The sequence below is a fragment of the Stigmatopora nigra genome, chromosome 3 (assembly GCF_051989575.1).
Source record: "Stigmatopora nigra isolate UIUO_SnigA chromosome 3, RoL_Snig_1.1, whole genome shotgun sequence".
Taxonomy (NCBI): domain Eukaryota; kingdom Metazoa; phylum Chordata; class Actinopteri; order Syngnathiformes; family Syngnathidae; genus Stigmatopora; species Stigmatopora nigra.
In genome coordinates, this window is record NC_135510.1 from 9,883,405 (window position 1) to 9,895,580 (window position 12,176).

At 40.5% G+C, this 12,176-nt stretch overlaps 1 protein-coding gene across 4 annotated transcripts in view; it reads left to right on the forward strand.

Annotated features, from left to right (window-relative positions):
- The window catches only part of fbn1 (fibrillin 1), a 47,104-nt gene that overhangs the window by 14,214 nt on the left and 20,714 nt on the right, over positions 1 to 12,176 (forward strand). For all 4 annotated transcript variants that reach the window (XM_077712920.1, XM_077712921.1, XM_077712919.1 and 1 more), the window contains 19 exons: positions 2,839 to 3,036; positions 4,020 to 4,145; positions 4,951 to 5,076; positions 6,125 to 6,277; positions 6,363 to 6,596; positions 6,786 to 6,932; positions 7,026 to 7,145; positions 7,287 to 7,412; positions 7,807 to 7,929; positions 8,854 to 8,976; positions 9,805 to 9,957; positions 10,266 to 10,319; positions 10,549 to 10,674; positions 10,791 to 10,916; positions 11,006 to 11,125; positions 11,394 to 11,531; positions 11,601 to 11,651; positions 11,733 to 11,858; positions 11,936 to 12,163. In XM_077712920.1, coding sequence (XP_077569046.1) covers positions 2,839 to 3,036; positions 4,020 to 4,145; positions 4,951 to 5,076; positions 6,125 to 6,277; positions 6,363 to 6,596; positions 6,786 to 6,932; positions 7,026 to 7,145; positions 7,287 to 7,412; positions 7,807 to 7,929; positions 8,854 to 8,976; positions 9,805 to 9,957; positions 10,266 to 10,319; positions 10,549 to 10,674; positions 10,791 to 10,916; positions 11,006 to 11,125; positions 11,394 to 11,531; positions 11,601 to 11,651; positions 11,733 to 11,858; positions 11,936 to 12,163 — 2,598 coding nt within the window. The remainder of the gene's footprint in view (positions 1 to 2,838; positions 3,037 to 4,019; positions 4,146 to 4,950; positions 5,077 to 6,124; positions 6,278 to 6,362; positions 6,597 to 6,785; positions 6,933 to 7,025; positions 7,146 to 7,286; positions 7,413 to 7,806; positions 7,930 to 8,853; positions 8,977 to 9,804; positions 9,958 to 10,265; positions 10,320 to 10,548; positions 10,675 to 10,790; positions 10,917 to 11,005; positions 11,126 to 11,393; positions 11,532 to 11,600; positions 11,652 to 11,732; positions 11,859 to 11,935; positions 12,164 to 12,176) is intronic.

A 12,176-nucleotide genomic window follows, 5' to 3' on the forward strand; every position in this document is an offset into this window, starting at 1 on the left:
GCCTTATCTGCTCCAACACATTCTGACGCACAAGAATTTGCTTTCTATTCCTTTCCTGTGTGGAAGCTCAGTCCCCAAAGTTCATGTGGGACAATGTTAGTTATTTTCAAATGCTCTTGCCTGTACACCCACAGTTTATTTTTATTGTGCCATTATCTCAAACGTGCCTAGCAGGTCACGTGACAACAATGGTAAAATTGTTCTGAGGATATCAGATTAAATATCCAGCAAAACTGTGCTCTTAATAATGCTAAGATCACGCTCAAGTAAAGATTTATTGGTAAACATGCCTTAGCTGATCCACATTTATTTTCCCCAACGGGGTCACGTTACATTTGTCTTCAGTGAGACAAAAACAAACCAATAGATCTGCTTTTGTTTTGGCTACTTTTAAGACACTTTCACAGGCATTTCCTGGAGGACTACACGAATGAAGTAAATTTACATTCAACCATGAACACATCTAGACCCATACAATTTGATTTCTTGAAACAAAGCTGTGTCCCATTACAGTCAGATCTTATCCTATTTGTGAGCACACAACAGTCCGGGAATAATCCCACAAGAAACATAGTCAATTTGGGATGTGAAAAATGTGCCTCGCAACGTGAACACATAAGTGTTGTGCTGACCGGAGAACCAACACACCAGGTACTACTCAACTGCCCAAAAATGCAGGCTGGTTCATCAATATTTTCTTTGTCGCTCCTTAATATGATTTAGTCTGGAATGCGAGATCGCCTCGCGCTGTGAATAAGGCTTGCGATTGCACGTGTTTGTTTGGCAAAATCCAACATTTCCAAGAGAATGTTTTCACTTGGCTTAGTTAATGGTGACAGTTTGAGTTTAAATGGGGCATTGGATTTGTTCTATCTGTTCTAAGCCAGTGGAAACTTAAGGACATAGATAACCCTGTTTGTATCTTTCTTTGCGTTGTTAACGGTTTTGGATGAGTTAGATATAAGGCCTCATCACACATTCAGTAATCAATGGCAGAACAGATCTGATTAGGGCCCGAGCTGATGGAGAGTGCTAACAGATATTTCACTGGCAATACTGTATCTTTGCTATGTTGACGCATTGAATGGCATGTCTTTTTTTCGCCAACTTTTTCCTCTTTACAAGTTAGTTGGTATAGGATCCAGCACCCCCCATGGCCCTTGTAGGGATAAGTGGTTCTCAAAATGAATGAATAAATGACCTGTCAATGAGGTGGAATGAAATAGCTATTAATATTGACTAAAATTGGTTATAGTAGACTAGTAAATGTTTTTTTATGGTGTGAAATGTATCCAAGAAGCTTTTTGGATCCATTTCCTGCTTGGCAAGGTTGTTGTTGTACATAAATTGTACAAGTCCTTGGGGAGGCAGATATTTATATTGCTTTCAAAATATCTGCTTTTCCAGACAGTAAATGCCTAAACTTTAGTTTACCACTGTTGTGAGTGTTTTTAATCATTCTCCCAAATAGTTTATCAATTATTTTCCCCTAAGTTCATCAGTGAAAGAACTAGGGAGCAATGTTCTTGCAAGTTTTGCTCTGATTTGAGATCATCATGGGCGAGACTATAGATGAGCAATGGGACGGGACTCTGAATCTGACTGTGTGTGTGCGTGTGAACACGTGCGAGCAATCCCATCTGAACCGACCATGGGTGGATTCCCCAACCAGCTGCACACAGTTCACAGAGAAAAAAGGGGGTGGGGGCAGATGAAATGACACCACCACCACTTTTCAACTTTCAGCCTCTTCCTGTTAATCTCATTTTCAAGGGTATGTTTTTATTTAATCCGCACCTCAAATTGTGTGCTTTTTTTATATATGTATAAAACAGGAACACTATAGCATTTTTTATTAAAGGAGAGGCACTTTCAATTGACTTTTAGCATCAGTTAAGTTTATTTTGAGATTTGTATTTGCAAAACTTTAAAATAATGAATACTTCATGTTCATTATGGTTTCCATCGTGATTGTGATGAGTCAAGAGTCAATGGCAAGCATGTTGTATGTCTGCAGTTGAGATTGAATGTTCGGGTGGGAGGAAGAGGGGGAGAATGAGAGATGACCCAGTTCTGGTTCACACAGAGTTACTGCCAGAGGCAGAGAGACCATGGAAGCTGTGGTGCGCACGTGACTGGCCTGGGACGGGCCCCGGTCCACACTGGGAATGCACAATGTCCCATTTGTTTTAAGCAACTGCGCTCTAAGAAACTCTGTATATTCTCTCACCGTCTACTGTTTAATGAGAAAATGATTGTTTTTGTTTTTGTTGTCTTAATAGATTATTTATTTACCACTGTGTTTCAGCATCTGACAAACAATTTACTTGGTGTGGGTCATTGATACTGGAAGTTCGCAGGAAAATGAGGGGTGTTTAATCAAGGGACACTTAGGGATTAGCTACTCCACATATTTTGGAAGGGAGGATGATGAAGAATGTTTCACTCGAATTTAATGAAAGCTATTTAGTTCTGGAAATCACCTACTAGATTCCATAAATGTGCTGTGTGTTAGTTTGCAGCCTTTGGGGTGTGGTCCTACTCCCTTTGCTATAAACTGGCCATTTTTTGGGTCTGTCTGGCGCCGTACTCCCCTTGTCCCACAGTGTCAATGTCAATGGGGAAGCAAATTCAGAATAAATTACAAGATGTTTGATTTTGTTTGAAGTTTCATTGCTTTTTTATGTTGGAACAAAATGATTCCCTTGGAAGCTTTTTTTTGTAACCTGAATATTTCTCATGTGTAAACATTTGTAAGTTGAGGTGCCACTGTACCATCTACTTTACCTATGTTATTTGTATTATTGTTTTTCATGCTTTTTTGTTTTGCCTTCACAGACTATCGGACAGGTCCTTGCTTTGCCTCGGTGAACAAACAGATGTGTCAAGGGCAAATCAGTGGCATTGTGTGTACAAAAACTTTGTGCTGTGCCACGGTGGGACGGGCATGGGGTCACCCTTGTGAAATGTGCCCAGCCCAGCCTAACCCATGCCGGCGAGGCTTTATACAAAACCACCGCACAGGAGCATGCCAAGGTAAAGTCTGTGCCTAAATCTCTTTTTCTGACTCGGCGCTTTGTTTTGGCTCTGCGAGAAAAGTTGAGTTTCACTCTACTCTGACACTTTCACAGTGTCTAGTGTATTATTACCCCTCTTTCTTGCTTTTGTCTTATCACCCCTCACCTCCACTCGCCTTCCCCTCACCAGAGGATTATTTCTAATTGGGTTAAATTGGGGTGGGTGGCAATGCCTCCCACATGTGTATGGAATGCCCGTAGTCCCCTACTGTGCTGGGACTGTCAGAGTCAGTAACACGGGTCAGTGGCGGTGCCATGTGGGAGAGCTCATTTCTGGAACGGCGTCCCTCGGCCTGGCTGCCTTGTCCAAATCCGACAACATCGCAACCTCCACGGGACACGAGTACAGTACATGAGCCAGTTCAACCTGGAATTCTCTCAGATTGCATCAATCCCCAAATTTGTAGAGGGTGTCAACGTGAAATATAAGGTCTCTTAACCTTCATACTCCACGTTTACCTTTAAATCAAAAGGTGGATGTTAAAAAACAGATCTGGATCATATTGAGATCAATAATATCTCTTAATGATTCAGGGACTATCAAAAAAGTTATCGGTGCATTTGGTCATGAATTTGCTGATGATTAGTCAATTTCAGCCTTAGTGGGAAGACACAATAGCCCACCAAATTATCCGCAACTACACGACAAAGATGGGTTTGACACCCTTTAAAAATTGCTTCTGGTTTATGGGTAACACAATTTGTGACGTAAGCACTGGTCAAACCTATGCAAAAAGTGGCGCACCTTTTCTCAGCATTTTTAGATTTTAAACAACATTTTAATGGAACTTCTTGCAGGTTATGTTTCTGAAGTTGCAGAGTAAATGAATGTTGGAACCAGACTATAATTCATTCTTCTTCAGCATTAGTTTTGAACATGGAAAGGAATCTTTTTGTCGATTTTATGTGTGTATTAATGATAATGATGTTGTGTTTGTACAGATGTGGATGAATGCCAGGCAATCCCTGGTATCTGTCATGGAGGAAACTGCATCAACACAGTAGGGTCCTTTGAATGTAAATGTCCTGCTGGGCATAAATTCAACGAAATCTCACAAAAATGTGATGGTAAGAATAAACCCTTGGCAGCCGTAATATATCAAATACACACCAAAAAAATGACACTAGTTCATTGTTTAATTAACAGCACTAAAGTATAGCATTTTCCACATTGTAGTTACATTCATGGCAGGGTTGGTAAACTGAAAAATTGCTTTGTGAGTTTGGCAATTCAGCAACTACTATGTTCAATTTAACTGAAAAAAAGCATCCTTCCTGGGAAGTTTTGGATCCAAGCTGAACTTATTGTAATTTTGAATGGCCTCGAAAAACTTGTATCTATCTATTATATCCTCATGCAATTTGGAAGAAGTTATCCTCTTGTGTGGAGAGATCCTTTTTGGTAATGGATAACCACCATTGTATAAAACTGTCTCCTCCACTAAAGCTAGTAGTGTGACAATAAGAAATAGGGGCTCATTAAGACACAAGTATGACAAATTCCAGACCAACGTTTTCTCCAGTCTGGAATCTAATAAAACACACTGAGCAGTTTGTGGTATTCATATTACTGGTAAAATACAGGATGGACAATTTTAAGGCTTGAAATGGTTTCTGGAAAACATCTGGACAGTGTACAATGAGTTAAAGTCTTTTTGTCCCATTCTAACGTGTCTGGTGATGTGAAAAAAGCAACATCATAAAGCCCTATTATTTAATGTCCTTGTGATTGGGTCGCTCTTTAACCAATTCAAGTTTCTCTTTGAATCCCTTTCATGGACGGACGGTTCTGATTACATTCCAGTTTGTAGTTGTTACAAACAAACTACAAAAGATTTTGAAGAAAATATAATTACTCCTTTCTTCTGCTTAGATCTTGATGAGTGTTCCAACATCCCGGGTGTCTGTGGCATCGGCGAATGCTCCAATACCGTCGGCAGCTACTTCTGCAAGTGTCCTCAGGGCTACTACGCTTCATTGGATGGTTCCAGGTGTATAGGTAAGTCCATTTTTCCGAACTCAATGTAAAAAGAATCATATATATAAGTGTTTTTTATAATGACATGAGAGAAATAGCTTGAGGGAATCCATCTGTTTCCATGACATCTCTTTTGTTCTATGTTTTTGTTTGGGGAAAAAAGTTGGTTCAAGCTTCCAGCTGGCAGAATTTAGGTCAGCTGTTTGTTTCGAGTGCAGTCAACAATGAGCTGCCCTGTGACTATGAGGGCGCACCCAGTAATTTATTTTTCAATAAATCAATCATTGTTTTTTTTTTTTAAATGTTACCATTCAAGCAAATTTTAGACTCCAATTGGGAAATGCCTTTGACTGAGTTAGTATAAATGTGCTCCACGGCATCTTGAAATAAGTCTTGCCAGATGAGTGGAAGTTCTATTTCATTCTGCACTTGTTGATAGTTCTATAACATTGTGTATTTCTTTTTTTTTTTTTTTTGGTCCGCATTTCTATTTGATTTTTGACAGGAAATCTGCACAAAATTAAATATGTGCGCGTTACATCTTGCAATTACCGAAACAAGACTCACCGAATATCTGTAAAGTTTGCAAAGTCGGCTCAATTCTAACCAAAACACATCATTGGGTCAAGGGTGCTCCAAAAAATGTACACACAAACATGTAAAGGTTTGCAATGCAAACAGACATTGCCACTACTCCCACATGACCGGATGTGTTGCAAAGAGTGTGTCTTCTTAGTCCTTCCCTCCACTCATGCCAAGCATTTTGGTTTGATTTCTACATGTGCTTGAAGGAATGAGCACATGTTCCTGAGTCAAACCCCACTACATAAAGGCTCAGTTTGGTATGGGTGTAAAAGAAAAAAAATGATATATTTATGTTAACTTGAAGCTTAGTCATGCAGATCTTCATTGCCAGGAACTGTTGAGAGTCCATCTTACAAATGATGGAAAATGTGAATCTATTTATTTTATTTTATTTGAATTAATTTTGCCTGCTTTCTCACTATGCTGACGACAGATAGCGTGATTCATCTCTCCAATTGAACTTGTGCCATGTGGTTTCCTGCAGATGCTCGTAGCGGTTACTGTTTCGCCAGCTTGCTGAACGGTCGCTGTGCCAACCAAAATTCCCAACGCTTGACCAAAATGCAATGCTGCTGTGATAGCGGGCGGTGCTGGTCCGACGGCTCTGCCCCAGAAATGTGCCCGATTCGCGGAGCAGGTGGGATTGACCACGAAAACGTCTCTCTTTCACATGCTTTTGGATGTGAATGTTCACTTCATCTGTTTACTTGTATCTACTTTAGAAGAGTACCAGAAACTGTGCCTTCAGTTCCCTGATGGCAACATACCAGGGCGTGGACCCGGGGGTCCTGACTTCCCGAACATCTACCCATATAACCCGAACCAGCCTGGCCCAGGCCAAGTACCAGGACCGGGTCATACGCCAGGTCAACACCCAGAATATCCGCCGGGTAGGACCCCTGGTCAATTCCCTGTGCCTGAATTCCCTAGACAGCTACCCTTACAGCCTCCTCCAGGTACAATGTCACAATGGCATTCTCCTTTTTAGATTTTGCATTGAGAAAAGATGTAACCGCAATCATTGGGGATGTGGTGTATTTTGAATTTGTTTTAAGACAAGTGTCATGGCTGCTTGGTATTAAAAATGGACGTTATGACCAACTAAACTCCTGACAACATGATATGCTTATCTTTGTAATATCCAGTCATCATCCAAACCCAGAATATCACCAACATTTGCCACGCCTATCGGAACCTCTGCCCGAATGGCCGATGTATTCCCCTACCTGGCGTTAATTACCGCTGTGAGTGTAACATGGGCTTCACAGTGGATGGACGAAACGTGTGCATCGGTAAGTGGGTGTTCAGAAAGGATCATGCAATGAGGATACCATATGATAGATGAACCGAAAGATGTTATCTGAAATGAATGTTTACACTTGCAGATGAGGATGAATGTGAGAGAAGCCCTTGTGTGCACGGAGAATGTGTAAACACACCCGGGTCTTACATGTGTCGGTGTCCCGTGGGATTCCAGTCCACGGCAACCAAGACCAAGTGCCAAGGTGACTGACACAAATTGCACACACGCATGTTTCCTGGATAACCTCTCTAACAGGCAACTCAAATAATCCGAGACACATTGCCGAAACCCTCATTAAACACTTGAGAGCGGACTGTATCTGGTGACAGCCATGTTTTTTCAGATCTGGACGAGTGCGTTGCCAATGGTCGTATTTGCAACAACGGCCGCTGTGTCAACACAGAGGGCAGCTTCCACTGTGTCTGCAACGCTGGCTTTGAGCTCACAACTGATAACAAAAACTGCCAAGGTTAGGAAACACATCTGCATTTATGAAGAAGAGAATGTCTGGAAAAGATATTTTGTAGCCATATTACCCCTTTTTGTTCATGCTAAAGGAGGCGTTACTTTTGGAGGGTGTCTTTGATGACAACTTGGTGGCGGTTTGTTTTGGCTCATTTAACCACTAAAATATTAAATATTACAACTTTTTTTAAAAAGTTGACTCTTAAGCAAATAAAACAAATTAAAAATGGAAAACCTTTGTTCTTGTATTTGATGTTGTTTCATCACAAATGCAAACAACTCAAACAGACTTATTACCCATAGGCAACACATTTGAAAGGCGGTATAGTTTTTGCTCATTATAGAACTCCTATTGGAACAATCGTATTGATGAACTTGTTGTTGCCCTAACTCCTCAGACCAAGACGAATGTCTCATCCGAAACATGTGTTTCAATGGACTGTGCATCAATGAGGATGGCAGCTTCAAATGCATTTGTAAACCTGGCTATCTACTTGATACCACTGGGCGAATGTGTTTAGGTGAGTTTGTCCCATTTTCTCTGCTTACCAAGACTTTTCTTACAAGGGGCCAGTGTGTCATTGGAATAGTTGGCAACATTTCAACCATCTTGGAGGGTGGCTACATGCTTTTGGTGTGATCGTATTTCTGTTACGGGTATCCCGAGGGCAAATAAATCCCCTAAAAAGCCTTGCAAAAACCCCTAAGCACCCTGGCAGGATCCCAGCTGGACGTGTGGATCACTAGGGCGTTCCATAGAAGCCAACCCTTTGCGAGCGTGCTTATGTACAGAGAAAGGAACTCGTAAAATGAACGCAAGATACGGCTTTCCATTTTGACCTATTCAAAGCTCACTCTTATGGCTTTGGTGTAACTGTGATAAATGAATTATGATTCTTTGGAGCAAACAACAATCATTCAGTGAAAACGCCTCATTTCAATTGAATTTTTTGACATGTATCTCAGTTAAGGGCAACAAATGAATGCACATTCTGTACAGTATGTAATCCAAAGTGAAATAGCTGTTTTGTTCCACTTGGCCTTTGCTACGGAGATGCTGACCCAGTTAAGTCATTGGGTGTGTGTGAAGTGTGCTGACGTATGCGGTCATTAACGAAACGTGAGTCAGAAAAGTCCCTGGAGCTTCCCTCCCCCTCCAAAAACAGAAAACCATCTGCAGAATCGTAACATTATCGTCGATCATCATCATTGATGTGATGGGTTTATGAACATGATGATACTTTATGGAATTGAAGCAGGGCCACATTTTTGACTACATTTTCAATTCGTCGATTGCCGCTGGAATTTGATTTACCGCCCCGGGAATCACAATTAGTTCACTTATAAATACGATTGCACACGTTGACCAAAAGTAGATTCATGTCATTATCTTTCAAGTGGAAAAATAAAAGTCCAACCACTTGTGGCTTCTTTTCTGCTTTCAGACATTGATGAATGTGAGATTCCCGGTATGTGTATGAACGGCCACTGCGTCAACACGGAGGGATCTTTCCGCTGCGAATGCATGTCAGGGATGGCTGTTGGTCTCGACGGACGGGTCTGTGTTGGTAAGGAGCTCAGCTCTTCCGTAATGTGTTCAAGGGAGATTTTTGTACTCCTCAATCTAATGTGGAAGACACTTCATCCTAAAATTAAATAGTAAATTATGTTAGTAATTTAATCAAATTCAGAAAAGCAGGTAATTAACATGTAGAATTATCTTATAGACAAAGAATGAGCGTCATGTTGTGTCTTAAGATCCCCTTCATTAGTAGTACTGGTGAAAAAAAACATTTTTTCTCCAATTTTAGATTTCCAATGTGAATATATTAAGTGTTTTACTCAGTTTTTGTTTAAAAAGAAACAAGTCTTTGACTAATATAATAATGATATTGAAACTTTAAAAAAATCTATTTTCCAAAGCTAATTTTGTATACATTAACCTTGACATTTTGTTATAAAATATATCTTTAAAAAAAAAAAGTACAATAGCATCTTCACTGTTAAAATCATTGATATTTTCAACAATAGCACAGATGTTATACGTTGAAGCATTGTATGTCATAGTTAATCTCAATTTACTATCTACAAATTCTTCATAAAATATGAGTAAAAAAATAACAGTAATATTCAACTCTAATTTGAAGCAAATCACTTGTCTTGCGTTGTCTAGGAAGTAAATGTGTTGTTGTTTGGTCAGGGCGACTCCTAACCAATGATGATTTCAGTGCAAGAGTATGCCTCAAACCTCTTGACATTATAGAGAAAGAACAACTGCTGTTGTTGTTGTTTACTCCCTTTTTTTTTGCCTCCGGGTCTGCTTTGTCACTAACCTCATCCTAAATTCTTCAGCCTCATCTCTCACACTCGTTCTGTTTGTTATGCCCATGACGCAGACACACACATGCGCAGCTCGTGTTATGGCGGTTACAAGCGAGGCCAATGTGTTCGGCCTTTATTTGGAGCTGTGACCAAATCCGAGTGTTGCTGTGCCAGCATCGAGTACGCCTACGGAGAACCCTGCCAACCTTGTCCACCACAAAACTCTGGTAAGAACATTGGCGTCACATGTGGAGTCACGTCCCACGCTCCTAATTCAAAACACACCTATGGCTCAAACACTTGGCCTGCTCTCAAATGACATCTAATACATAGGCACATACATCTAACCATCTATTCTCAATTCAATTAGTTTCACCAATTCAAACCTTTGCACAGAAGCCAACAATGCACCACATTAAGCAGACTTTATGGCAAAATGACAAAGCATTGAATGGGATAATAATCCGTTAATAAATGTTGTGAATTTAGGAAAATGTTATAGTTTTGCTGATCAAACTGTGTGTTAATGTTGCAGCTGACTTCCTGGCTTTGTGTCCAAATGGAATCGGCACAACTGGAGATGGAAGAGGTATGTGTTCAGTGGCATTTTTTTTTAAATTTTTATCATGACAAAGTTGTATAAATCAGCCAATGTCGTGTTATATTTTAATGCCTTCTGATGGGGGATGGTTTTGGTCAAAGAAATTGTGGAAAGCTTTCCAGTCTTTTACAATTTCTTGTACATATAAGTGAGCCTTGAATCTATTTTTATTCATTATTCAAATTACTGGTCTATAATAGCATTTTTGTTTTCCCAGATATTAACGAATGCGCCCTTGATCCCGATATGTGCCAGAATGGCGTGTGTGAGAACACGCTTAGAACATATAAATGCAACTGCAATGTAGGTTTTGAAGTAGACCTGACGGGCAAAAACTGTGTCGGTAGGTGAATTGACTTTTCATTTTGGACAACAATAACAAACTATTTTAAAAATGATTTGAAATGTTTTTTTTTCAATTTGATCTGGTAAAAAAACTGATTTGTGGGTTTTCCTTAGATATCGACGAATGTCTAATGAACAGTCAGTTATGCGACAACGGCTTATGCAGAAACACACCGGGAAGTTTCACCTGCCAGTGTCCCAAAGGATTCAATTTCAATCCAGAAAACGACATCTGCGAAGGTCTGACACACGTTCATTTTGAATAAGACGATGTTTGCTGCCAATGACAAACACAAGATTGATTGTTCTTGTCATGTTATTTCCTGCAGATGTGGACGAGTGTTTGTCGAGTCCATGTGTGAACGCAGACTGCGTGAATAGCAAAGGGTCCTTTGTGTGCTTGTGTTCAACGGGGAGTTCGCTAGACAACACTGGGCTTGAGTGTATTGGTAAGTACCTGTATCTACTTTTCAAAAATGACGAAATTGCCAAAATACTGCATTTGTTGACAACACATTGAATCTTTGAACTGGGCAAAATAGTCAATTTAGATATTTGACAATTATAAACCCTCCTGAATAGCAACTTTCACTGTCCATTACAAGAGAAATTAGATTTGAACTGGAATATGTGGACTTTTTACATCTATTGCAAGTGTAAATCTACACAGATAATCATGGATTTGTTTTTGTTGTTATTGTTTTTTGGCTGAATTAGAAACAAGCAAAAGCACTTGCTGGCTTAAAATAATAAATGATCGCTGTGAAGTCAACATCAATGGTGCAACACTCAAGTCTCACTGCTGTGCCACACTGGGAGTGGCTTGGAACAGCCCTTGTGTCAAATGCGAAAAAGGTAAACTAGCAAAAAAAAGTTTGCCTGAGTCGGTGAATGATCTAAAATTCCTTGGTCTTTCATCTTTAGATCCCATCTGCGGCAAAGGCCTCGCAAGAGTCCGAGGAAATGTCTGTGAAGGTACATTTTGTTTTGAGTCCGTTTCTAGTGTTGAACACAATTGGGAAAAACTGCAGCTGACGCTGTTATTTTTTCCCTCAGATGTGGATGAGTGTCAAGTCTTTCCAGGAGTGTGTATTAACGGCAAGTGTGTCAACACTCATGGCTCCTTTTTCTGTCAATGCCCTCACGGGATGACTGTTGATATCAGTGGAAGGACCTGCATTGGTAGGTAACGTGACATCATTCCTGGTGAATTTTCGGTAACACACCCCTTGAGTTGGAACATTTTCGTTGAATGGCAGACTTGCGCACGGAGCATTGCTACCTAACGCATGACGATGAACGTTGTGGAGCCTCTGTCGCGGGAAAGCACAGAGTAGATGCTTGTTGTTGCTCAGTCGGAGTGGCCTGGGGCCCAGAGTGCGACGAATGTCCGGAGAAAGGTACTCCGGAATACACTCAGCTCTGCCCTCGTGGACCAGGCTTCTCCCACCGTGGTGATGTTATCAATGGAAGACCCTTTCTTAAAGGTAATGCTATTTT